Here is a 24589-nt window from a genome sequence, read left to right on the forward strand (position 1 = left end):
CATCTTTCTTGGTGGATGGATGAAGTGTTTCTAGTTGTTAAGGACCTTTTTTCTGTCTACCCAATGGCAGGACAAGATTTATCTCTTTCCTACTAGCAGTGACTTGGCCTTGGTTAGACTTTGTGAGGCAGTTGTTCAGGTGGCAGAAATTGTCTCAGCTTCCCTGTGTAGAGGAGCTTCCCAGTCGAGTTTTACTCCCACTGAATCAGCGTGTGGCTTTTTTTGCTGAGTGGTGTTATCTGTTGCCTAAGTTCAGCAGCAGGTATCAGCTGAAAGGATCTCTGGCAATAAGCACAAAATGAGCTGCTGTTCATTCCTTTTGCTAGTAGTTCTTTTCAGTCTCTGTACTTCAGCTGAGGCTTGCTGTGCAGTGTTAGGCTTGCAAGTGCCACTGGTAAGCCCATCTTACTTTGTTTCCATACTAACTTTTGACCTAGCCCTGCAAAGAGAAGTAAATATGCATTTGTCATGTCTTTATTTTATGTCAGTAGACATTCTGGCATCATTAGGTGCAGAACATCTTGAGACAGTGATGATGGATAGTTGCAGGGCATTCAGTCTACTGTATAGTGTGTCTGAGTGTTTGTGCTCAACGTGATCTCCATTCAGAACTTTGGCTGTATTCTCAATTTTGGCTGCCTAGAAAACATTCAACATCTTCACTGATATTGGTAGGGCAGAGTGGGCCAGTTCAGTGACTCTGAGATGCTGGTTAATAATCAGGCTTAAATACATAGAAATGGACACATCAGACAAGAAATACATCTAAGTCCAGAACTTGTGGTCTCTTAGAACACAGTAAAGGGAAAGACAAATGTTTCCTAAACTGTGAGGTGTTCGGCTCTCCCTTCGTGTATCTACTGATGCTGCACCAAGCCAGGTTGCCAGACTCTTCTTTAGTATAGACTGTTCACAAAGTCTGCTGCACCTGGGACAGCAGGATGTGGTTGGCACCCCAAAGTTACTGCATACACACAAACTGCGTCCCAGCCTCTGTTTTGGCTGAGATGCTGAAAGGCTGCTTACTGGCAGGCACTGAGGAGGTCTGAGCAGTGTGCATGCTGTCCAAGTAACAGGCACTGAATCTCTTTTTCAGTTGACCACGTGCTTCCAGAACCTGGATCGAGTTTACTGACCTCCTTTGAGAAGTGGCATGAGGCAGCTGATACCAAATCCTGTTGTGATTACTCTCTCCATGTGGACATCACCAGCTGGTATGATGGGATTCGAGAAGAGCTGGAAGTACTGGTGCAAGACAAAGGTTAGCGAGTGAAAAATACTACTTTTTTTTGGGCTTTATTGATATATCATATGGAGGTGAAATTTTGAAGTATTTTAATGAATGCACAGGCACTGGTTATGCTGCCCAAGGTTCTGCACTACCTTGAACTTGTGTTTTCACTTGCTGCTGTGTAAAATGGACCTAAAACGTTGTGTATTAGTGCTAGTCAGCAGCAAGGCCTATGGAGGAAGGAGGTTTACCCCAATATAGGCATGGAAAATTAAGATGCATAGGTTGTCAGATACAAATGCATCACTTCATGCTTGCTTCTGCCTGTGGAAATAGGTTCAGGCATTGCATGGGTAGATTTATTTGAAGGTAAAGCTCAGAGATCAGCATTAAGGATAATCAGCCCAGTCACCTTAGATCCCCTCTTTAATGAATGGAGAAAACAAAACATTTCAAGGTAGCATTTCAGATTTTAACTAGACTGGAATCTGTGATTCAGCTGCCTCAAATTAAGGCCAGATATGAAGGGCATGTGTGTCTGTGAAGCTGTCACCACAGGCTAGATCTCATTTCTCGGCAATGGCTTAGGATAATTTACTTGCTGAGGTTCAATTTTTTAAATAAAACACCCCTGTGTTTTAAAAATAGGTTGAAGGTATTATAGAAAAGAGATGCTAAAGTTAGGTAGCTAAATGTCCTGATTTTCTCAAGTGCTTCACCTCCAGTGGCTTTCCCTGAAGTTACTAGAAGATGCTTTGCTTCAACACTTACAAAAAACAGGTCACTTTTTTAGAAATCTAAGACACTTGCAGGCTTGATTGAGTTCCATTTACAGGTCTACTATCATGTCAGATTCTACAGATTACCCTACCTGGACTCTAGGTACCATTTCAGAGTAGCACAGATGAAACCTCTCATAAATGCATTTCCATCCATGCCAGCTCAGTGTGGCAGTCTCATATATGGAGGGCACCTTGGTGGCATCAGATGCCCATGTGTGGACAATCGAATCTAGCCTTCAGAAAACCCTATCTTAGATCTTGATCCTTAAAATTATGCCTAACGGCATGGATTTCCTTTCCGGAAACATATATTTTCCGATATTCTTCACTTGATTCTTTTCCTTGAAAATGTATGGATATTAATTAGGGAATATTTTCTGAAGTGCTGTTCAGTTTCCATGGGTAAATCAGAATGACCTTTCTGTTGGGAAACCTATGTGGTGTGTGTATGCAGCATCCTTTGTAATGTGTAGTGCTAGTGATGACTTAGATGTGAAAGATTCTCTTTATGGAGAAATGTACTATCAAAGAAGAAAAACAAAGGAAAAAGATATTTTTGAGTGAGCAGTTGCCATGAGATGCCATGGAGGTGCAGTCACCTAGGAGAATTTATCCCATATCACAGGATGCTAGTGGTACACGTGCTATATAACCAGGTTTTAGGCAACAAAACACTGCAGTTAGCAAGGCTGCATATAATTTAGTGAAACTGTGGCTGGTCTTACATAGGTCTCTGTAACATAGGTGATTTTTACAAGGTGATGACATCTGCCAACACGGGTTGTGCCAAATCTGTGCTGTTTCCCAGCAATCAGCATTAACATGAATCCACTGCTGTATATTAGCTGACTGTACTCTCAGACAAGTATACTATGCCTTGTTTCAAAGGTTGAATACTGTTTTCCAGAGCTCACAGATGGCTCAGCACTCCCAAATTTGCCTAAGGGCTTACATTAAAAGCCTGATGCAAACAGTTAGGTTAATAGTTTTCTCCAACTATTGAAATGTGAGTTTTCAATATAAGTCTGACCTGCCTTTCAGTCTTTGGGGGAAGCAGCAATCTGTTCATCAGATCCTGAACTGGGATGTATGATGGAGCCTTGGTGGCCTCTTTAGTGACAAGAGCATCAGGAGTTCACCTTTGTTCCCATGGATGCTGCAGTATGGCTGAGGCAGTCAGTGTGAATTACTCTCATGTGTTAGGAGACACAAGGTAAGGGTGAGTATGAAAGCAGAAGCACAAGAGGAAATATTTCAGCGTCAAGGGCTTTCAAATTAACGGGTAGTATTTCCTGATAATTGGAAACATTTGAGCCAGCTGGTGCAAATAGACTTGATGTCAGTGCAGTGACCCTGGTTTTCATCAGCTGGGAATCTGGATTGAATTTGTTCTAGGCTGATTGTGGATGAGTTAGCTGAGTGACAGGGCTCAGCTCATTGCCTTTCAGTGCTGCATGTGCCTAATGCAATCAGCATGAGTAACAGGAGCCCACAGAGTGGCTGTTGAGGTGCCTTGTCATGAGGTATAATTGAACAATTAATCAGTTTTAAATCAATACAAAGCTAATTTAAGGAGACACAGGCTTTGGAAGGGCCTGGAGGCTTTGTAGAACCAAATATTGATTATAAATACTCAGGCTTGTAGCAGTTCAGCAGCTATTTTGGGATTGGGCTTCTCCAGTATATGCAAAGGAACAACAGCCTGAAATTGCTGGCAGGAGTCTCACTGGTTCCTTTGACTTCATCACCGTTCAAAAAAAACCTGTAGTCCTGCCTTAAATTTGGAGAAGATCCTGTTGAGTACTCTTGGTGTGAGAGCAAGTAAGACTTTAAAAAGAATGTAATGGTATAACAGATGTTAAGCATTAAGGTTAATAGGCCACAGACCAGAGCTGCATAATTCCAGTGAGTAGGTCAAGACACCAGATCAAGGCAAAGAGTCTAATTTTGGATACCTGTATTATGTCACTTTGTGTTATTTATCTTGGTATCTGGTGTTAGGTACTCTCTTTGCAAGGCAGGATGGTTCACACCATCTCTCCTGTTAGCTGTAAGGGCAACCTGTGGGATGCACTTCCACTGTGTGTGTGTCTGATGTGGTAGCTGAGGGCATGGATGTGTGTTTACGTGGGATAACTCTGCTTCTGTGGGAAGTGTTAGCTTTCAGTAAGAACATTAAACAGAGTGGGAGCAAAACTCAGTCATTTTATCAAGGTCAGAAGAAAGCCTAAGAAGATTCCAAGGAAATAAAAGAAAAAGTGTATGTCTTCCAACCACAGTACCCAGAGAAAGCTGAGTTATCTCCTGCAGGACTGTGTTTAAATGAATTACCTTTGGCTAGGTCCCGTTGGATAAGGGAGAACAACAGGTGACCCAGCTCTTTGCTTACAGCAGAATGTGTATGAGAGGATTCAGTCCCAGGCCACCACTGATGCTAGTTGACATGGTGTGGATGAGCCCTGACACATCTCTCATTGCTTTGTGCATCTATGGTCACATGTGAAGAAAGGTGGCTCCTGGGTGCAGATGACATCTGAGTCAGGGGGTGGGTTTGTGGAGAGAAAACTGAGCTTTCCTCCAAGGCAAATGTGCTGAGTGCTGCTGTGATCAGCTGGAGGGAGATGGGGCTGGGGGCTTGAGGCTGCAAGCACTAGCCCCAGGGAAGGTATAGTCAAGCTTAGGTTTTAAGGAGCATATTGAGTACTTCGAAACTGTAATGAGGAATAGATGGAGGGATTACACTTAGTAAAGGTCACACATATTTTCTGAAAACCTGAGAAATAGGAAAACAGGAACAAAGGATAAGCTTATAGGTGGACAGGACTCCACATTGCAGGTGGAATTTGCTCAACGTGGAAGTCAGCAAGGAAGGGCTAGCTCCTGCTTTGTATTTCTCTGAGCTGCCTGGACTTAGCAGGAAGATATAATACCAGGGATCATTTCAAGGTTTTATCCTGGAGTATTTTAGTCCTGTAATTGTGAATGAACAAATTCTCTTTGTGTGTGTGCAGTCATACCCTCTGCCTGGGAATGTATTTGCTCATTTTAGACTCATGAAGGAGTTATATCTTCATCAGAGACCCTTATTCATTTTGTGTAGATATGAATAACATGAACAGATCTCTTTATTTCTCTTCTTGCCCCAGGAATCACAATTTTCATCACAGCTATTTTGAAATGCAGCATACACAGCTTAGACACCCTAGAATTTACTTTTCTTTTAAGCTAGAGATTGGTCCCTGTACCAAACTGGGGATCTTGTCAGTAGTTTAAAGAGTAAGGCAAATTTATAAGATAATATGAATTCATATGTGCAGGATTATGGGCAGAAGATGTTTGTGATTCTCCTTCTGTGAAAATATGAAGCTGTGTAAATAACCAAATCTTTGAAACAAATAGCAAAACTTGTAGGGATTTGAATACAGTTGGTTCTTGGCAACCAATGCTCTATAGTAGCATTCCTTACAGATTTCTGAAGTTTGAAGCTGTCGTCTTTCATGGTTTTGTATGAATGCCAGCATAAATCCTTCCATCTTTGGAAGATGGAAGAAGAGGTGTGGTGAGCTGCCTGTGTAACTGATTTCAGGCTTTGCTTCTGCTCCTTCCCAGTGTCTACCATCACTACACTGGGTGTTTTGGGCTGTAAGGTCAAGGAAAAGCAAGTCTGTATACACATTCAGCACCTTGGAGGAACTTAACTAGAAGTTTACCTATTGCCTACTAAAAATCACAGTGTAGGTCAAGCTGAAATGTTTTCCTGATTAGCTGAGGAAACCTAAAAAGCAAACCAGTGATTCACAGAACCCTATGCAAGGTTTATTAAACTTGATGTGCTTGCTTTATCACTTGTCTGTGCTTTGGCTACAAGCAATCCTGTTTGCAGTGGTGGCTGAGCTGCTCCAGGGCTGAACACAGCAAACCACAGTGTCCAATAAATTCCCTCAGAGAAGAGGGTATCTAGGCTTCAAGGCCTAGCAGCTGTAATGCATCTCTGGAGCCATGCTTTGTTTTTGGTAATCACTGGTGAAAAGCCTAGTCCAGACATGCTCTATGACTTCTTTCTCCTGCATTTTTTGTTCAAGTATAATTTAAGAATCCACCTCTGAATTTTGTCTTGGCACAGGTGTGAACTCTTTCCAAGTCTACATGGCATACAAAGATCTCTACCAAATGTCCGACAGCCAGGTATTGCTCTGAATGCTTTGCACTGCTGCCATCTGTCCTGTCTTCTCTCATCTCCCAACACTTGACGAGCTGCTGAGGTTGCAGCTCAGAGAAAGGTTCCCACTGACCTGAGTGGTGCTGGGGGAAATGTGTGCTGGGGGACTTCTCTCTGGAGGGTCAGTGCTGAGCTGTGTGGAATACCTGCACGTGTTTCTTCAAGTGTGTGACACTCATTCCCTGTAGAGATTTTCTGGAGTTTCCCAGTACTGCAGCCACTCAGCTCTGCTCAGGATTTTGCCCTCGTTTTATTTTGCTATTGCCTTTCAAGAACCCCAAGTCAGAGAGGGAGAAAAAGATGAACCACTCAAGGCAGTGGCAGTTTTGAGGGTCCAGGAGTTTCTTGGTTGCTACAAGCAGCTAAATGGAGTTGCTCTTTGGGGGAGGTGTCCTTTTCTCATTAGGGTAGGAGATAACAATGAGCTTGTTTGTCCAGAGCTCATTACACATTCCAGACTCTTCAGCTTTCCCGTTCATAAGTATCAGGCCCACTGTGAATGGACAATGGCATCTGTTAGTAATAATAATGTTTGCTTATTCAGTTGAGAAAATGTTTCTTTCTTTCTTACTCCCAGAGCTGCAGCTCTTGGTCTCTTAAATAACTGTTGTTACACCTCCAATACATGTGGTTTTAATTGGAATTTTGGACATACTAATATACAAATGCTCTCTGAGAGGCAGTGGCTGTTAAATTCAACTCCCTGTTGGAACTGCAAAGAGAAATACATCAAAATACTTAATGTGTGGGTGGACTGATGGCTGTTACCTAGTTTAAATGTGCATGTTGCAATCTGTGTATTGCAACCCATTCAACGCTGCCTGGAGTGCCCTAGTGCAAAAGTGGACACTGAACAAACTATGTCTTCAGTATTTAATCTGTGTTTGAAAACTGGGCTCCCGCATTTCTCAAGGCTGGTTCAACCAAGGAACACATTAGCTGAATACTTTTTGGAAAAGGAACTGGGTTTCAGTGGATCTGTGCTCAGAAATTAACAGTAAAAGCAACAGAATCAACTATTTCCCTCCTTTATGGATGGGTGTTGAATCTTAGAAAGCAATAAAAAAAAGGATGCGCTAGAGAAAATATTGCAGCTTTTAATTGCAGAATTAAAGATGTTGGTGAAAGCTCAACATCTGCTCTGAGAAGGTGATGCTTGTCCTGGGGGCAGCTTGGTGTGTACTGGGGTGGGTAAGTCAACACCAAGCAGTGAAGCTCAGGCTCTGTGTAGAAGAGAGATAATTTGCTATTCACTGAGATGATTACCAGCATAGAAGGGGCAAAACTGAGGTGAATAGAGAGGTCTGAGTGTTAAGTAATGTGTTTTCCTTATTCAGCAGTGTTTCCTTCTTTGTACTACCTGCAGCTTTATGAAGCCTTTACCTTTCTAAAAAGTCTTGGGGCTGTTATCCTGGTCCATGCTGAAAATGGAGACTTGATAGCTCAGGTGAGTGAACTGTCATTTTTGCTTCACTTTGTGAGAAGAGAGATTCAAGAGAGGAGAAGTAAAATACTCCAGTCAGGGAGTGGGTAGGAAGAAAGGAACACCCTGAAAGAGCCTTGATTGAGCCTGATGCCCTACACACCACTGGTATAAAGCCTGAGATGAGAGAATAGAGGTCCTTTTTCATGCACTGGCAGAGCATCTGTGAGGTAGGGCAGAGATCCAAGCAGCTCCTTGCCTTGGCAGCAGCTGAGGACTAGATAAGGAGGGCAGACAGCAAGATTTCTTCTGAATCCAGCAGAAACAAGTGAAGCAGAACAATGTAAAGCCTTGTTCAGAGATTTTGGGGACAAAAAGTGGAGCTGAAAAGCTTTATGCTACGATTTCTCACTGCAGGTAACAGTATAACCAGCACAGAGAGTTTGAAGTGGGTAGTAAATCTCACAAACTTACTTATTTTTGAGAATATTCGTATAAATCTCTGAAGTTTGAGAGTAAGAACTACTGTGATCTTCAGAACATTTCAGAATTGTGTGTTTAAGTGTAATCTGTGCACTTTGAAGATACGTATCAGAACTGGGCTCAAGTTTAGTGTGTTCCACTGAAACATTCTGGGTCCCCAGTACAGTCTCTGCAGGTCAGGTCCCCTGGTAGCTCCTGTCCTCACACTGGAGTGTGCCACAGCTCTGATCTGTGCCACAGCACACTGAAAGAGGTGACCCAAGGACAGAAGTGGATAGTAAACCTCCTGCTGGTCCTTGAGAGGCCAGAATTCCCCTCTAAGATGGACGGGGTGGGTTTGGGTGGGTGTTGTTACGACTATACATCTGTGACAGATGAATCTTCTGAGGCTGTTGCAGAGATGTCTCACTCCTCTGATCCTTTGTACATGTATTGAGCCCCTCTTAGGTCTGTGAGGCTCCGAGTGAGCCATCTGATTTATCTGCTGAGCTGCTTATCTGCTGGCTTATCTGCTAAGGACTAGGCTGCAGAGCTGGCAGGGAAATTACAGTAGCTAAAGCTGTCTTTGAGATCCGGGCAAGGGAAGCCACCTTGTCTCATGGATAAGGGAGAAGAACCTCAAGGGAACATTTGAGTGGTTGGGCAGTGTGTAAGGTTTCTTGCCCATATGGATGTGTTTTGTTGGTTTTCTCTCTGTGGAGTTTTGTCCTTTACCTGCCTGGTTAGATTTTACACCCTTTGAGAACTGCCTTTTAACTTTGAGTTTGACCAAAATATCCACTGGGCTCAAAAGTTACTAGTAAGGAGTCAGCAGGCACATACAGTGAGGTCATGTCCTTCCCCCACTGAAACCAGGTGAAAACCTTCAGTTGGATTCGAGAGAGAGAAAAAAGCTGTTTTCTCATGAAGTTTAGCATGATGTAAAACTACTAAATGCTTAATTTATAGTTTTAATGCGACATAAAATATCCAGTAGAATGAAAATGAATAAATGAATTAGGTCAATATAACTGCAGGAATGGCAAAATAAAACAAATCAAATGGTACCTGTGATGTTTTGATGCATTTCCCATTAAAATCAAGGCACACACATGGAATTGCATTTCTGATAGAAATCTGTTACAGTTACATTTTCTCTGATGAGCCTTAATATTCAGCCATGGAATATGAACATACAGGACAGAAAAATTATTAGGAAAAGAGGAAGTAGTAAATAAATGTAAATTCTGTTATACAGCAACATATTTCTTCACCATTGCCATGTCTCATAAAATAATCATTCTTTATGCTTTATTTTCATTATTCACTATTTATATGCATTATTGACTATCCAAACAACCCATATTTAGAGGGGTTATTTGGATAGTGGAAAGAAAGATAGGTTTTTCAGGACTGCCCTGGGTGAAAATGCAAATTTGACCTTATCAAACAAATATTCTAGTTTATTAGCACTATTAAGACCTCTTACAGTAGGTAATTTTATCATATGATCTGATTTTATTACTTTCCTCTAGATGCAAATCTATCCTACTGTGAGTAGCTGTTCTGTGCCAAATTGCTATTTTTATAGGGTAGTAACTTCATTTTTTTGTTGCATTTTAATTATCCAAAATCTTTAACTGTCACTGTTTAGAGCCATCGCATTAGTGATCCAGAACAGCTGACTTTAAGAATACCTATGAAACCTTGTGTTTTTCTAACCAAAACATTCTTACACAGTCAGATTAATACATCCCTGTTAATGCCTCTTCAGCCTTGATTGATTGCAGCAAAGGCTAAAGTATATGTGAACGTTAAGTTGCTTAGGTTTTACTGGAGTATGTTGGTAATGTGTGAGCTTTTCATAGAATCATAGAATCAACCTGGTTGGAAGAGACCTCAAAGATCATCGAGTCCAACCCTACCGTGGTTACTAGACCATGGCACTAAGTGCCACATCCACTCTTGTCACATTCAAATATGTTCAGTAACTTCATCCTGGCCTCTAGGGACATTTATTTGTGTCATAGAGTCATTACATTGTTGAACAGGTCTCATTAGAGCAGGACAGGACAGAGCTGGAGGTACATCAGCACCTCTGGTCCCACTTCTGCTCTGGTGTCAGGCCTGGACCAGCCTCAGATCAGAAGGGTTTGACCACCATTTTCTGCAAAAAGGAAAATTAATTCCAATACCACTGCTTGGCCTTAAATTAGGTGAAGCTTTTTTTAAAAACAATTATCTCACTGCTCTGAAGCTGGGCTAACACAGATGCTTTTTCTGACAAATCCCCGTTGTCCCAAGATGAGCTTTTTGGTGTGGACACAGTGCCCTCACAACTGGAGGGCACTGCTTTGCTTTCCTGAAAGCATAATTTTAGTGATTCACTGTGTAGGAAAAAAGTGTCACAGAAAACTGAAAGTGTCAGCAGTGCTGAAAGTTTACAAAAGGAAACAGAGCTTTGTGGATTGCAGGCAGAGAGGAATTTGTGCCAGTAAAGAAGGAATTCAGGCTGGTAGTACCCACACTTAGTGTTTAGTGTATTGATTGAAGCCTGTTCCCTGGGTTAGTGTCTTTGTGTCAAGTACGTGTTTCTGGAGGGCAGAGATTTTCAGTGCAGCCCAATGACTCAGAGCACAAATATGCTCTGTCACACAGCAGAGACCTGTGCTGGCTGCACTGGGGTGGCATGGGACCAGTTCAGAGCCAGTGTTTTTAGTGTTTCCCCCCCCAGTAGTGACCTTATACAGCTGCATTTACACAGAATAAAAAGGAGCAGTCAGACTGTGGCTGTTTATCTCCCTGAGGGTGCTGGTGCAAGGGTCTCATCCTGGAGCTGTGTCAGCATTTATCTCCTACATTGCAGGAACAAAAGCGAATTCTGGAGATGGGAATCACTGGACCTGAGGGACATGCCCTGAGCAGGCCAGAGGAGGTAAGAGACTTCACTCATTTTGTGGTTTGTGGAATCATTTTGTCAAGCACATAAGTGTTGGAGCTTGGCTTCTGTATGTGCAGATGATGGATGGGTGCACAGGGAAGGGCAGCAGTTTGCTTCTCCCAGTGCCTCTTCCTTATTCAAAGCCCAAAAAGTCCAGGTACTTTCAGCTTGTTTGCTTGAAATACCTTCTTGCTGCTGCAGCAGCAGATGTGTTCCCTCAGTCCAGAGGTGAGTGTGTCCTTGTACACTCAGGAGTCACAGCTCCTGCTGCCCTGGGCACAGGTGTGCATGTACTTTTTAAGTGTGACCTTTGTGATGACAAAAAATCAGGGTAAAAATCAGCAGTGCAGCTTGAGGGTTAGGCTTTGGAGTAACTGCATTTATTGAAATGCTTTGTCTGAAAACCTGTGTGTGTACATATACACCATGCTCATGCAAATACCCATATATAAATCTATGTTTGTGCTGGCAGATCCATTGGTGGCAGAAATGAAGGCTGGAGAAATGCAAATACCTGAGAATGGAAAGATGCTGCAAGGCAGCTGATTTTATGCAGCTCTCTTATAATAAAATCCAGGCTCTGGCATGGATCATCTTGGGCATCTGGAAAGGGTTTCTTTAATGAGAAGGATGTGGCAACCTGAGAATATCCCTTAATGTACACAGTTCAGACTGTTAATGGGATGGCTGAGGGTGGTAGTGGGAAGTAACTGCTTTCCTTGAAGACTAAAGAATATGAGGTCTTGGGGATTTGAGGCTAAACTTGAAGAGATTGTTGTGGTTTGCAGATCTTTATATAGCTTCTCCCCAAGGCAAAATGAATCAGCTTAATTGGTTGCATTCTTCTGTGGAACTGTTTATGTACTTTTTAATTTTGCTGTTTAATTTCCACCTAAATTATTCTAAAAGAATTGTTTGCTTTTAATGAGAACAAGGGCCTAAGGAAAATCCACATTTGCAGTTTCCAAAAAGGAATTCTGTATCTTTCTGACCGTGCATCTGTTTGCCTCAAGCCCCAGTGCTAAGGTGCAGAGGCTTTGCCTCCTTCCCTACTCTTCTGAAGGTGCATTTGAGGCTTCTAGAGCAAATGTTTTGATAAAAATCTTAGGACAACCTGAAGCAACAGTCTGATTTAAGAAGAAGTACTTTTCAAAACTGTGAAGGATTAAGCTGCTCAACTTTTCTAGCACAGTTCTTGGAAAGTTCTATGCCATCGAATCAGGATTTTCAGTCACAACAGGGTTTTAGTTATTAAAATGCCAATACTGTGAGTCCATCTGGGAAGGATCTGGTATAAAACTCATGGCTGGGGAAAGGAGTCTCCAGAGCTGCTGGGAAGCACTTCTCCATCTGAAGATGCCTACTTTGTGTGCCCACGTCCCAGATGGCTCCCGGGGAGGAGATTGCCTTTCCACTTGCTGACAGAGGGGACTTACTGGGCAATGCTTCAAAGGCTTTTGTAGATTATGGGCTAAATTCAGTCCGTAGTGCTGAAGTTGCTGTTTGAGAATCCTTTGCATTCACTGTCATCATTATGTAAAGATTGTGTAGGGTGTAAGCTGCCAGGGAGACCTCAGAGGTTGTCTCTGAGCTGCGGCAAGGTTTCCTTGCTTTGTTCTCCTTCCAACTGCAGGGTCGGAGTCTGAAGCAGAAAGATGGGAGGGAGGGAAGGAGGAACCACATCAGCTGCTTGGACATGTCCTTTCCTGGGGTGCATGGAGCCAGGGAGCTGTGTCTGTGCTGGGGCAGCTGTACTAGCAAGTACATCCTGGCTGTGGTTACTCCTAGCATGAAGTGCTTGAGGTTGGGTCAGCTCCCTATTTCCCAGCACTCTCTATGGAAAAAGCAGAATCAACCCCTGAAGAGTTGTTGCTGAGCAATGAGAAAGATGCCTCAGTCCTCCAGTTGATTTTTGCTTCAGGCTACTTTTACAGTTAAGTTTTTCCTCCTTGTTTCCCTCAGCTTGAAGCTGAAGCTGTTTTCCGTGCTATCACTATTGCCAGTCGAATAAACTGCCCAGTGTACATCACCAAGGTGATGAGCAAGAGTGCAGCTGATATCATTGCACTGGCCAGAAAGAAAGGTAAGGGACTTCCTTTTCTTCCTGAAACTCTCTTTTTTTGTTGTTGAATAGAAGCTGAGTGGAAAAGCATGTACATCTTGACCCGAATGACAAGCTATAGGGAAGGTTAGCAAACCGTCACAGATTTTAAATGTTTACATCTGGGAAAGATGAAGGGAAATCCTTTTACATTTTTCAGTTGAAAAGCTCTCCCCACAAACTGTCCCCATGAAGATTGTGTTGTAACTCTTCTTTATCCTATTTTCCCTTTTACTTTCGCTTAGGCTGCTGTTTCTCTTTCCATTCATGGGAGGGAGATACTTTATTCCTAGTGGAGTCTAGCACATCATCCATGCCTGTTGGTGGTATTTCAGGTTGTTATCCTCTGAGGGGTGGTTGGGCAGTGACCTTGCTGTTAGAGATGCCTGGAGCTCACTCCTGGCCTTCCTGCTGGAGGTTGACCTGCTCAGATGTGCACTGTGGGTCAACCCTGCTTGCTGGGGCTGTGGTGGGATCCAGGTTCCAAAGCACCCAAAAGGGACTTGTGAGCCTGAAGGCAACTGCTTTTGAAGCTGCATTTGCAAGTCAGGTCTGCTAGTTGGTACTACAAAGTGCATGAGCCATATGGAGAAGGCAAAGAGCAAATTATTGCCTTGGTATTTGTCTTCTTGGAGACTTGGAGTATGGTGCTGGGGACCATATGCTGTTATCTGCTTGTGCTGTGCCCAGCCTGGGAGTAGTAAAAAGGCATCTGCCTGCTGAAGTGATCCACCACCCAGTGCAGTCTGAATTGGAGCAACAGAGAGAACATAGCTGTGATTAAACCAGTACAAATTAAAACCAGGTCTGAACTGTCTTCTTCTGGATAGACAGGGACGTTTGTAAATATGCTGATCAAAAGCATGTGTAGCTCAGAGAGACTGCTGATAAATTTTTTATCAAACAGACAAAGCCAGGGCTGATTAGTTTTCTGGGAGCTACACAGGCCGTGTAGCAGTGTGTGAATTATACATGGCTGCATGCAGCAAGCAGTGTAATGTGCTGAAGAGAGAGTGGGTTGTAATTAGTTCCAATATATCTTTGCTTTCTCCAAGGTCCCCTTGTTTTTGGAGAGCCGATCACTGCCAGCTTGGGGACAGATGGGACACATTACTGGAGCAAAAACTGGGCCAAGGCTGCAGCTTTTGTCACCTCACCACCTCTGAGCCCTGATCCTACCACTCCAGATCACTTAAATTCACTCTTAGCATGGTAAGACCTTCTTTTTTTTTTTTTTTTTTTACAGGTTGATGATCAGACAAGTGCAAAAGCCACATGGGGATGAGGCATCTAGGGATCAACCCGGTTTCCTTTAGACCAGTCTCATACATGAAACAGCAGAGAAGGGATATAGAAAACCAGGGATAGCTATATCCTTACGTTTAGGCTGTCAGTGAGGTGAGCAGGCATGGACACTCCTGGTTAGCTTGACAAAGAGGCAGCTGCTGGCTATTCAGGGATTAATTCTTTTTCTTTTTGCTTTTCAAGTGATTCCGGGTTGTACAACTAGATACTTTTTAGCCCAGGACCTTTTTTTCCAGCTGAATTGTTAATATATGATGGGATGATGTCCTCACTGGTGGACAGATCTCCATCTGTTAGAACAGACTCAGTTTTAAGTGCCAGTCACAGCTCCTGGTACCAGTCCTGTCTCTGAATGCAGAGACACCTAGAACCAAGAAAACCTTCCTGGTGCAGTTCTTGTCAAAGCTGGTGTAGGGGTGTCAGCTGTGAGGCCTTCTGAAAATCATCTTGTCCTCAACTAACTTGTGTTTGTAGCAGAGTTCTGTGGTTTCAGCTCCTGCATATTGGAAACTTCTCACTTGCTACTTTGCCTTCATCTGGGATGGACTAAAATCATACATGTTGATTTGTGTTTAGTTCTTGCAACCTTGTTTTTACTTTTAGCTTGCCTTGTCTCTTTATAGGCTGCAGGATCCTGAGTAAGTGGTACATGTAGAGAAGATATGTCAGGAGAGAGTGGCCAGAGTGGATTACTAAGGATTCTGTCAGGGACTCAGGTGGAGACAGGCTGGAGACTGGAGGCCATTAATTGACAGGATAGTGATATGAGCTGTCTTCAGGTTGACTCACTAGAGAGGTGAAAGGAATGTGGACAGCAGAGAGAGAAGTGTCTTATATAGAACAGAAGACATGGGCAGTGCCTTGCCAGAAACCCAGACTGTAAACCCATCTCTGAAAGTATTTCCTGCCTGTAGCCAACTGTGGGTCTTCTCTAGCTTAAGCAAAAGACCATCTGCTCTGAAATGGTACAGAAATTCACAGCTGAAGTCCCACCAGGACAATTTGCTAGGACTGGAGTGAGGAACTCACCTTACCATTCCAAACCTTATTTAACTCCATGCAGTGGCAGTCACCTCACCTCCTGCCTCCCCTTTCTGGGCTTTCCAATGCTCTAAACGGAGCAGTAGAAATTGAACCCCGAGAGTTACCTGTTGGTTTCAGCAAACATTTCCTGCACATGACTAACAGGCAGACACTATGGCCAGCAGTGCCAGCGTGGCTGGTAACACAAGGCCCTAATATGTGTGATTAGAGGTGGATGGACACATCTGTGTGATGGGAAACTGCTGTCAGTCCACTGTGCCACTGCTGCAGTGTGTGCACATCCCTCCTTATGGTGGGTCAAGCACTGTTGTGACAGTGTGATGGCAGAAATGGTTTTCAATAATTGAGCTTTTTTTTCCTTAAAGCAAGAGCAAGGCAAAAAAAATTACTTTCCTGGTCTGATCTGTCACTATAAAGAGTGAACCTCATTGTGTGAGGGTAAGGCTCTTAGCCTGCACACGTGAATGTGTATCAAAATGTTTGACTCTTTACTCTGTCAGACACGGATGTACATTCCCTAGAAGAGAGTCCCAAAATAATAGTATGTGGGTCAAAGCAGATTAGCTAAAATAGCAAGGGAATTTTTAGAACTGGAATCCAAATAATTGCTTTTTTAAACTAACATCAGAAAGACAAACTGAGGAGTCCAGAAGTTTTCATTATCCTCCAAGCATGCAAAAATGGTTGGTTTTTTTTCCTAGTGGCTTAAAGTCCTAGATCTTAAATGACAGCAGCTTAGCCTGCTTTCAGTTTTAATACTTTAAATCTATACTGCGAAACTAAAAAAAGAGCTGTATATTTTGTCAGTCTGCCCTGCATTCATGGGGAATTTTATTCAAGGACAATGGTAAAGACAGCGTTTCACATTTCTGTTGCACTGTGCATTTGGATACAAGTATTTTGCATTCATCAAAAAAAAATCCTTGCAACATCCTTCCTCTGCGAGCACACAGCATCCTGCTTTGCTCTGCCCCACAGAAAGTGTTGTTTTTTCACTGAAAAGCTGAAAGTTTAAAAATCCATCATGTTTCCTGGGGTCTGCAGATTGGATTTGCCTTGTGAGATTTGGTCCTTATCTCACCTGTGGGCCATGCATCTGAGGTATCACCTTCCATGGTGGGCTGTGTGTTATTGCAGATGTGATATACCATCTTTTCTTCTCACATGTGAGATCTTGGTGCTTCAAGATGTAACTTGCCATGCAAGCCTTGTTTATGGGGAAGAGTAAGATGTCAAAATATTGGTCTGGTATTTATTTGATGGTGATCCCTTCTTGTGTCTCAGTTTTTTAGCTGATGTGATGCTTCTCTGCAGTATATTCAGACAGTAGGAGTGCTCATGTGGTTGACCAGGAGGTGTGGGGCATCTCTTGAGCAACATGTTTCAGCTTCTGAAGTCTTATTCTATTGATTTGACTGGGGAGTGCAGTTCATGTCATGAAATGTCATTAAATGTCAGAGGAGAGGGAAAGCAGAGTTCAGAGGAAGCAAGTCAGTTTTATCTTTGAGGTGTCGGAATTAGTGTGTGGTGGAGTCACAGCATAACCTCAGGGAAATGGGCAGTGATCCAAGGCCTGGCTGTGACATTCAGGTTTTCATGGTTGTAGCCATCAGAGTGCAGAAAAGAGAGAGGGTAAGCCACAGATAGCTTAGCTGACAGAAGAAGGAATGGCATTGCAATCTTCTGCTTGTATTGTTGTATTAGAATAAATGAGTGTTTAACTGATGGATTTGGTTTAATCCTATGGAGTCACACCAGGCAGTCATTAATCATCAGGAATAGCTAAAACATAGCTGCCTTTTCTGTGTTAAATTCATGGGTTTGGCTTTGCTAAAAGCTGGATGGCTGTGAGCATGGGGAAGAACCAGAAAAGAGGCCAAAGGTTCTTCTCTGTCAGCAATCATTAGTGCTGGCAGCCCAGGAAATTGCATTAGAATTACTGAGGTGTGACCCTTTTTTCTTTGTTAGCTATTTGTTAGCTTGCTGGATCTGAATTTGTGGGCCAGAATCATTCAGATGTTTCAGAGCTGGAAGTTATATAATCAGTTAAAGAAAGGGATGATGGGCTCTTAGGGACATCTCCCTTGTGGAGCGATGGAAGAGAAAACATTGTGAGTTTTAATGTGCTTGCCTCCTGTAAGCTTCATCACAAGCTAAAAATACCACCTGTTTCCTGTGGATATTGGAGACCCTGTCTTCTTTTTTGTCCTTCAGTTTTTGCAAGATTCTATGTATTGATCCTGTTCTTCCTGCTTATTCCCAAGAGCAGCTGTGATCCAGTTATGCTCTCTGCAAAAAGAAATCTTCTCTAGGCTGAAAAAGACAACTTCTTAAACAAAAGCTTTATCACATGGCAGCTCTTTATGCTTTTTTTCTGCATAAAACCTTTAAGTTAGATAAATCCAGAGCATGTGTTTGACTTGCACTGTACCTTTCATTGTTTAATTAGAGCCTACCTGATAAAAAAACTTTTCCTTTTTTTATTTTCACGGTTCAGTTTGGGAAGGTCAGATGAGAAGTATTCATGTCAAATATATGTGCAGGAGAGAAGTGCAGAGAAACAAGCTTGATGCTCATGGCTTTGCATTGTCAAAATTTGCCATTATTTTTCAGTGTGGTTCTGAATTAATTTATCTGGAGAGTGGCAGATATGTCATACAAGCTTCTGATCGTTTCCTTAATCCTGACATAATCCTTTGTCCTTGTAGTGGGTTTTTGCCTGATCTCTGTCGATAAGCAGCCTGAAACCGGAGGGGGCTGTAATCTGGGAGTTCAGGATGCTCCTGGGGGAAAGTGGAGATGTGCAATGCCATTGTTGCTCTTCGGTTATCTGGATCCAACGTGTAAATGCTGCTGACATGATTTACAGCCTGTGCCTGTGGTGTTTCGGCGTGAAAGGTCCATTCACAGCCTGTGTGATGCCAAGGTCACCTTGGTGGTGCCTGGTCTAAACCTTCTGTGTGCTAACTCCACAGTGGGGACCTGCAGGTGACTGGAAGTGGACACTGCCCATATAGCACTGCCCAGAAAGCCATTGGAAAGGACAACTTCACCATGATTCCTGAAGGGGTCAATGGAATTGAGGAAAGGATGACTGTTGTCTGGGACAAGGCTGTAGTAAGTAATTATTTACTTTTATGGACTTTAAAGAAATAGTATTGGGTGTTAATAATGAAATCCAGGAGACTCTTGGTCAGTGGCTTTCTGATACATATCTGGGAATTCCAAGAGAGTGCTACTGCACGGCAAATTGCTTATTTCAAAATCCTCCTCCAGTTTTTTTGAGCTCAGGGATGTGTTTCACTTCTGACACTGCACCACGATTGTGTTTTATTAGACCTGAGGCTTCCCAGACTCCACTGCTCTATATTCCAGTTGTGTCAGAGCAGATGCTGTTGAGAGATGTAGTATCTGGAGCAGTTTAATGGTTTTGAAGTGGACCTCATATAAATGTGATGAATGGATTGTTTGAGTTTGGGAAGTGTCTCATCATCTTTGAGGAATTGCAAAGGGATGGCAGCCGAGCCGGAGGCGAAACCATGAGCTGCTTTGCAGGAGAACATTGCATGTAATTCATACTGGCATATTTTGCAGTGGAGTATTGCTGATGTAAGTCAGTGATTTGTTGATGGTTCCGTGGATCCTGATGTATAATGATATTCTCCCTCTATTGTGTCTCCACATACACACCCACACACCCCTGGCCTCATTACCTTACAGTGCATTGTGCTGGGAAGTGATAGTATTTACAGTGCTCTGCTGAGCACTTCCCCCAGACTGTGTTTCATAACCACTTTCTTCACGACCTGCCATTGAGATTCCAAGCACAAAGCAGCTTCAGAAACCTGCCATGTAAGTAGGAGCAAAGCAGGGAAGCAAGCAAAGTGCAGCCAGCCAGTGAAACTACTCATATGTTACTCCCTCAGGGGGAAGGAGTTGCAGCAAGGGCTGCAACATGGGATTTACAAGTGGTAACAATCAGTCCTGCACCACCCAAGAGCTTATATTTTGCAAATCTCATGTTTTACCAGACAGGAAAGAAGTGTTTATTTAATACTAAGAAGCTAGGCACTGCTGTTCTTCCTTAGACCATTGTTACTGCTCATCGCCAGGGAAGACCCCAGAGTACTGTACTGAGAAATCAAAATGCTGTTGTGTACAGTTGCTGTTACCGTCACTGACTGTTTACAAAGTTCAGTTACTGGTGACTTTCTCCAGCTTAGGACTTTATAACTGGCACTGTATTACTTAGGTGTATAGGTTTGGAAATACTAACAATGGAATGGACTTGAATTGCACTAAGTATTTCTACAAGTGTTAGAATCTCAATCTTTGTTTAATCTCATAATACTCATATAAGTTTCTCTGTTTTAAAATAGTTTAAACATTTACCTGGAAATTACTAGGACGAGCAACAAAACACACTTTGGCATCAGTGTGTGGAGAAAGGAACCTTAGGTGACTGAGCACCTTGGTGGTGTCATCTGCATTAAGGTTTCATTGGCTGTTCTTTGGGGTGCCAGGAGTAACTCATTCATTTACTTGAAACTCCCAAGTAATGTGCCTTGTATAAAGTCCTGTGTGATAAAATCTGTTTCATGTGACATCACCTTATCTATGAAGTACATGCTTTGCAATATCTCCCCGACCATTCAGTCCTCTCAGTAGTAAATCTCCACTTTGTTAGCACGTTTTGCTCAAATCATATTATTTTTAGGCCACAGGCAAGATGGACGAGAGCCAGTTTGTAGCTGTCACCAGCACCAATGCTGCCAAAATCTTTAATCTATATCCAAGGAAAGGCCGGATTGCTGTAGGATCAGATGCTGACGTTGTTATTTGGGACCCTGATAAGGTGAAGACTATAACAGCCAAAAGCCATAAATCGGTAAGGAGAAAGGGAAAACCAAGAAAAAAGAAATGTCAGTGTTGCTTTCAGCTGTTGGTCTAATTCGTGTGAACACCAAATGAACAGATACAGAGGAGTGGGGAAACTGCCTACTCCTAGTCTGAAATGGGTAAATGTGTCAGGACATGAAAGCACTGAAACACTGCACTGGAGGCTTTGGGATCAGGAAGGATTTCTTTTCTCTCAGCACATACCATTGCACTGTTTATTTTTGCTGCTTTTGGCAGATCTGTAAGTGGGTGAGAACCAGCAGCTCTTCATCTGAGCTTAGTAAGGCTGTGAGGATAAATTTTAAACCAGCTCATATTTTTTCCTTACCTGATATTATACATTGCCTGATTCAATCAACAATATTCTAAACTGTGAGAGATGATGAAATGTTTTGATAATACACCTCTAGTCAGCTCCATGGATGGAATTTGCTATTTAATTCCAGAACTTTGTCATGTATTTCTCTGCCCTTATTGCAGAGTACCTGTGAGTGATAGTCACTTTGATTTTGACTGTGACAGGTTTTGTCTTACACATTATCTATCTCATAGTTCTTATCTTATTGCTCAGTGCTTTGTTCTTTTATAGTGGGGAATCCTTCCAAAAGTTTTACTGGAAATCCTGTAATGCATTTTATATTAAAAAGGCAAAAACATTTAGAAACCTTTAAAAAATAAATTTAGGTGATTCATTTTCTATTTCTTTGTCCTGGGAACTCTTTGTATTTTCAAGAAAGTAATAATCACGTGCCTTGTCACTCCCATTTGGATTCAGGCTTTCCTGGTCCTTTCTGGGCTTTCTCAGATAGAAATATGTGTGCTGGCCCCTCTGATATTTGCTTACCCAGTCACAGCAGATGTGTGGTGGGACCATGTCCTCTGGCTACCCAGCAGCTGAGTCACAATTTTCCTGCTCATTAAAGCTATCACACTTCTAGAGGCTCTGGATAAATATGGCAAGTCTTCTAAAACAAGTGAGAGAAAGCCTGAGAAATAGAAAGGAAGAGTCTGATCTAGGAAAGTCTGATCATAGAGATCCTGTAAAATAATTTCCTATCAAAATGCATTGATTTTCCTTCAGATGAAACAATTTCATACACTTTTTAATGGCAGTTGTCTAAAACTATGGCTGCAAATACAGATTATGAATTACTAACCGAAAGAGATCTTGCAGTGACTATGTTGGTTGATCCTCAGGCCATTGAGTACAACATCTTTGAAGGAATGGAGTGCCATGGTGCCCCACTTGTGGTCATAAGCCAAGGGAAGATTGTGTTTGAAGATGGAAATCTGCATGTAAATAAGGGAATGGGACGTTTCATCCCTCGCAAACCTTTCCCTGAGTATCTTTACCAGCGCATCAAAATCAGGAATAAGGTAATGTCAGATACTATTTGATCTTCTTTCTAGCCACACCCTCTTGGATCCACAGTAGTTTCTAATGTTATTGTGCTATTATGAGTGTGTATCAGATGGCCTCTATATGCCTTGTTCAAAAAATGACCACAAAACTAGTTCCTCTGCAAGTGGATCTAACTCAATTAACACTAAGCTTCAGTGGGTAGAGCATATAATTGCCAGTTGGGTATAATTTTCTTACGTCCAGCTGTGCAGGCTCTTGAAGGGAGATGGAATAATGTTTACTTTCAGCTAGGAATTTACTTTCACTTAAAATTCAGGGAAAGATAAAGCTTCTCTGGGAGGAGAGTTAGGCAGAATAAAAACAGAATTTTAAATTGTATGCTGAACTGCCACGCTGCAGAGAAGAAAAGCATGTAGGCCAGGGATGCTCATTATATTGGGCATCTCTGAACTGTTGGTAGTGCATTTGCTGAGCTGAGAATTAGCAGCATTCATGGCTCAGAAACCTTTTGTTTAATAAAAAGCTTGGGAACTAACCATGATTAAGACTGTGTCAGTTCTGGTTGAGTTATATCAGTTCTGCTCTGTTTAAAACCAATTGGCTGCACACTAGTTTAGGGTTATTTGGAAATTGCTTCTTGCCACTGAGCAAGAAAGTTGCTGTGTGAGGACAGGTAATGAGACAGTCTGGGAGTGTGGCAGCTGAAATGAAGTCTAGGAGCAGGTTGATAGTTTTTATCTTTCAACATTTATTACACAAATTCTGTCTGCACTTCTTACGAGAAAAGACAGTAAAAAGCAAATTGCATCTGCAAAAGTTTTGCGAAGTATTGCATTGTTTGTACATTATCCACATAGATGACATGGACCTTCTCTTCACACTCACTGCTCAAGTGTTTAGTTGGGAGTGCTATATAAATTAGTGGTGTGGCATTCAAACCCTGAAAGCAGCACTTTGACATAAAGTATCAGAGAGTAGCATCTTGTAGCAGGAGTTTGTACAAATGTAACTGAGCCAAGTTACCTGAGTCTTGCAAGTGGGCCTGGATTTTGGGAGATGATAGAATCCTAGGGGTTGGAATGGACCTTACAGATCATCTAGTCGCAACCCCCTGCCCTGGGCAGGGACATCTCCCACCAGAGCAGGTTGCTCAAGGCCTCATCCAACCTGGCTTTGATACTTTTGAGATCTTTGATACTTGGGCAGTGTGTGCAAACAAAGAAAGGCACTGACACTTTTGCTCCTGCAGCTCCCTCTGCTGCCTGCCAAGGGGAAGGGGGAGTCGATCCATGTCCTTTTCCCACTATCCAATTTTATCAGTTAGAAATATTTAAAAACCCCAAATGATGGTCGTATGAACGTGTCAGTGCCTGACAGAGGAGTCAAAGCTGAACTGGCACAGGGTAGCAGTATCAGTTTATCCTTGGAGCAGGGATAGCAGGATGAGTTCGTGCCAGTGTGGGTCCCTGGAAGATGGATTAATTGCTGTGATCAGCAGCTGCTCTCTTCTCTGTGCATTAGTTTTGACTCAGCCTTGAAGACGGTGGCTCTTCTGAGCCTGATGTCCCATCACCAAGAGCAAGGGGAGTGCATTGATTTCTGTTAAGAGCTGGACTGAACCCTGTGAATAGTGTCCTTCTCTACGGTATTTTAATTTCACTCTTAACCTGTTGGGGAAATGCCTCTGAAACCATAATCTTGTAAGCCACAAATTTCTGATCTTTTTGATGAGCTTTGGATTCTGCAACTCAAGGGCTTCAGGCTCTCTCTGAAAATTGGAACTGTTCTCATTGAAATATTATTTCCTAGATTCCTAGACCTTAAAGGCCAGTGAAGTTCTGTTGATTGTCTTTTCTCATATTCCTTGTAAGGATTGTACAGGGAAAAACTATAGAGATCTCCAACTGATATCAGAGCTCAAGTGACAGAGAATTTATTGACAGGTATTGTAAGATGGGTCCCATGCCACAGTCTAGCATATAATCACTTTTCTAGGTGATGACAAGAAATAGAAATTTTTGAAATTTAATTTTAAAATTGCCACCACTTTTCAATGAGCTCTTATAAAAAGAATGAGACCTCCTAAGGGGAGGAGCAGAGGGAATACAGGTAGGAGGGAAATTGCTGCAGTTGGTACAGTCTTGCAACAACCCAAGTTTGATTTGGCAACTGAATGGAGAGAGAAGATGTGACTGTGACTGATCTTACTTAAAATAAACATCTTTGGTCAGACCTGTTATTCTTTTGAGTCCCATTTCTCCCCATGGATTGTGAAGGAAGCCTGATAAGGATCTTATCATAATTTTATATATATTTAAAAATGGAGGGAGCTTTGCTTTATGTCTGAAGTACAGATGTGCTTTTAATTCAGCCTATGCAGAGTACAGCTCTGTGCTCAGTGCTCTCTGCATACAGGCAAGAGTATCATTAGGCAGCATTACCAGAGCATTCAGTGTCTGCATTTTTACTTGCCTCCTGATCTAGGTGGGAGGACTGCAAGGAGTGTCCAGAGGAATGTACGATGGGCCTGTGTATGAAATCCCAGCTACGCCAAAATATGCAACTCCTGCACCCTCAACTAAATCCTCCCCTGCCAAAAATCAACCCCCACCTATCAGAAACCTCCACCAATCCAATTTCAGCTTATCAGGTAAGTCAGCCTGACTCATGAGAAACATTTTCAAGCCATGAGTATGGATTTTTTGGTGATAACTTTCAATTATAATTACTGCTTTCATCAAATATGAAAGGATTCTGTAGACTCATATACATGCATACACTTAAATATATATAGCTACACACACACACACACACACACA

At 42.4% G+C, this 24589-nt stretch overlaps 1 protein-coding gene across 1 annotated transcript in view; it reads left to right on the forward strand.

The window, feature by feature from the left end:
- Positions 1-24589, forward strand: part of CRMP1 (collapsin response mediator protein 1) — a 37316-nt gene that overhangs the window by 10119 nt on the left and 2608 nt on the right. The window contains exons 4-13 of the mRNA XM_009072710.1: positions 1097-1261; positions 6137-6198; positions 7599-7679; positions 10984-11052; positions 13021-13141; positions 14215-14371; positions 18484-18625; positions 20226-20396; positions 21605-21784; positions 24255-24420. Of these exons, the coding sequence (XP_009070958.1) occupies positions 1097-1261; positions 6137-6198; positions 7599-7679; positions 10984-11052; positions 13021-13141; positions 14215-14371; positions 18484-18625; positions 20226-20396; positions 21605-21784; positions 24255-24420 (1314 nt within the window). The remainder of the gene's footprint in view (positions 1-1096; positions 1262-6136; positions 6199-7598; positions 7680-10983; positions 11053-13020; positions 13142-14214; positions 14372-18483; positions 18626-20225; positions 20397-21604; positions 21785-24254; positions 24421-24589) is intronic.

The sequence above is a fragment of the Acanthisitta chloris genome, unplaced genomic scaffold, assembly GCF_000695815.1.
Source record: "Acanthisitta chloris isolate BGI_N310 unplaced genomic scaffold, ASM69581v1 scaffold18524, whole genome shotgun sequence".
NCBI classification, from domain to species: domain Eukaryota; kingdom Metazoa; phylum Chordata; class Aves; order Passeriformes; family Acanthisittidae; genus Acanthisitta; species Acanthisitta chloris.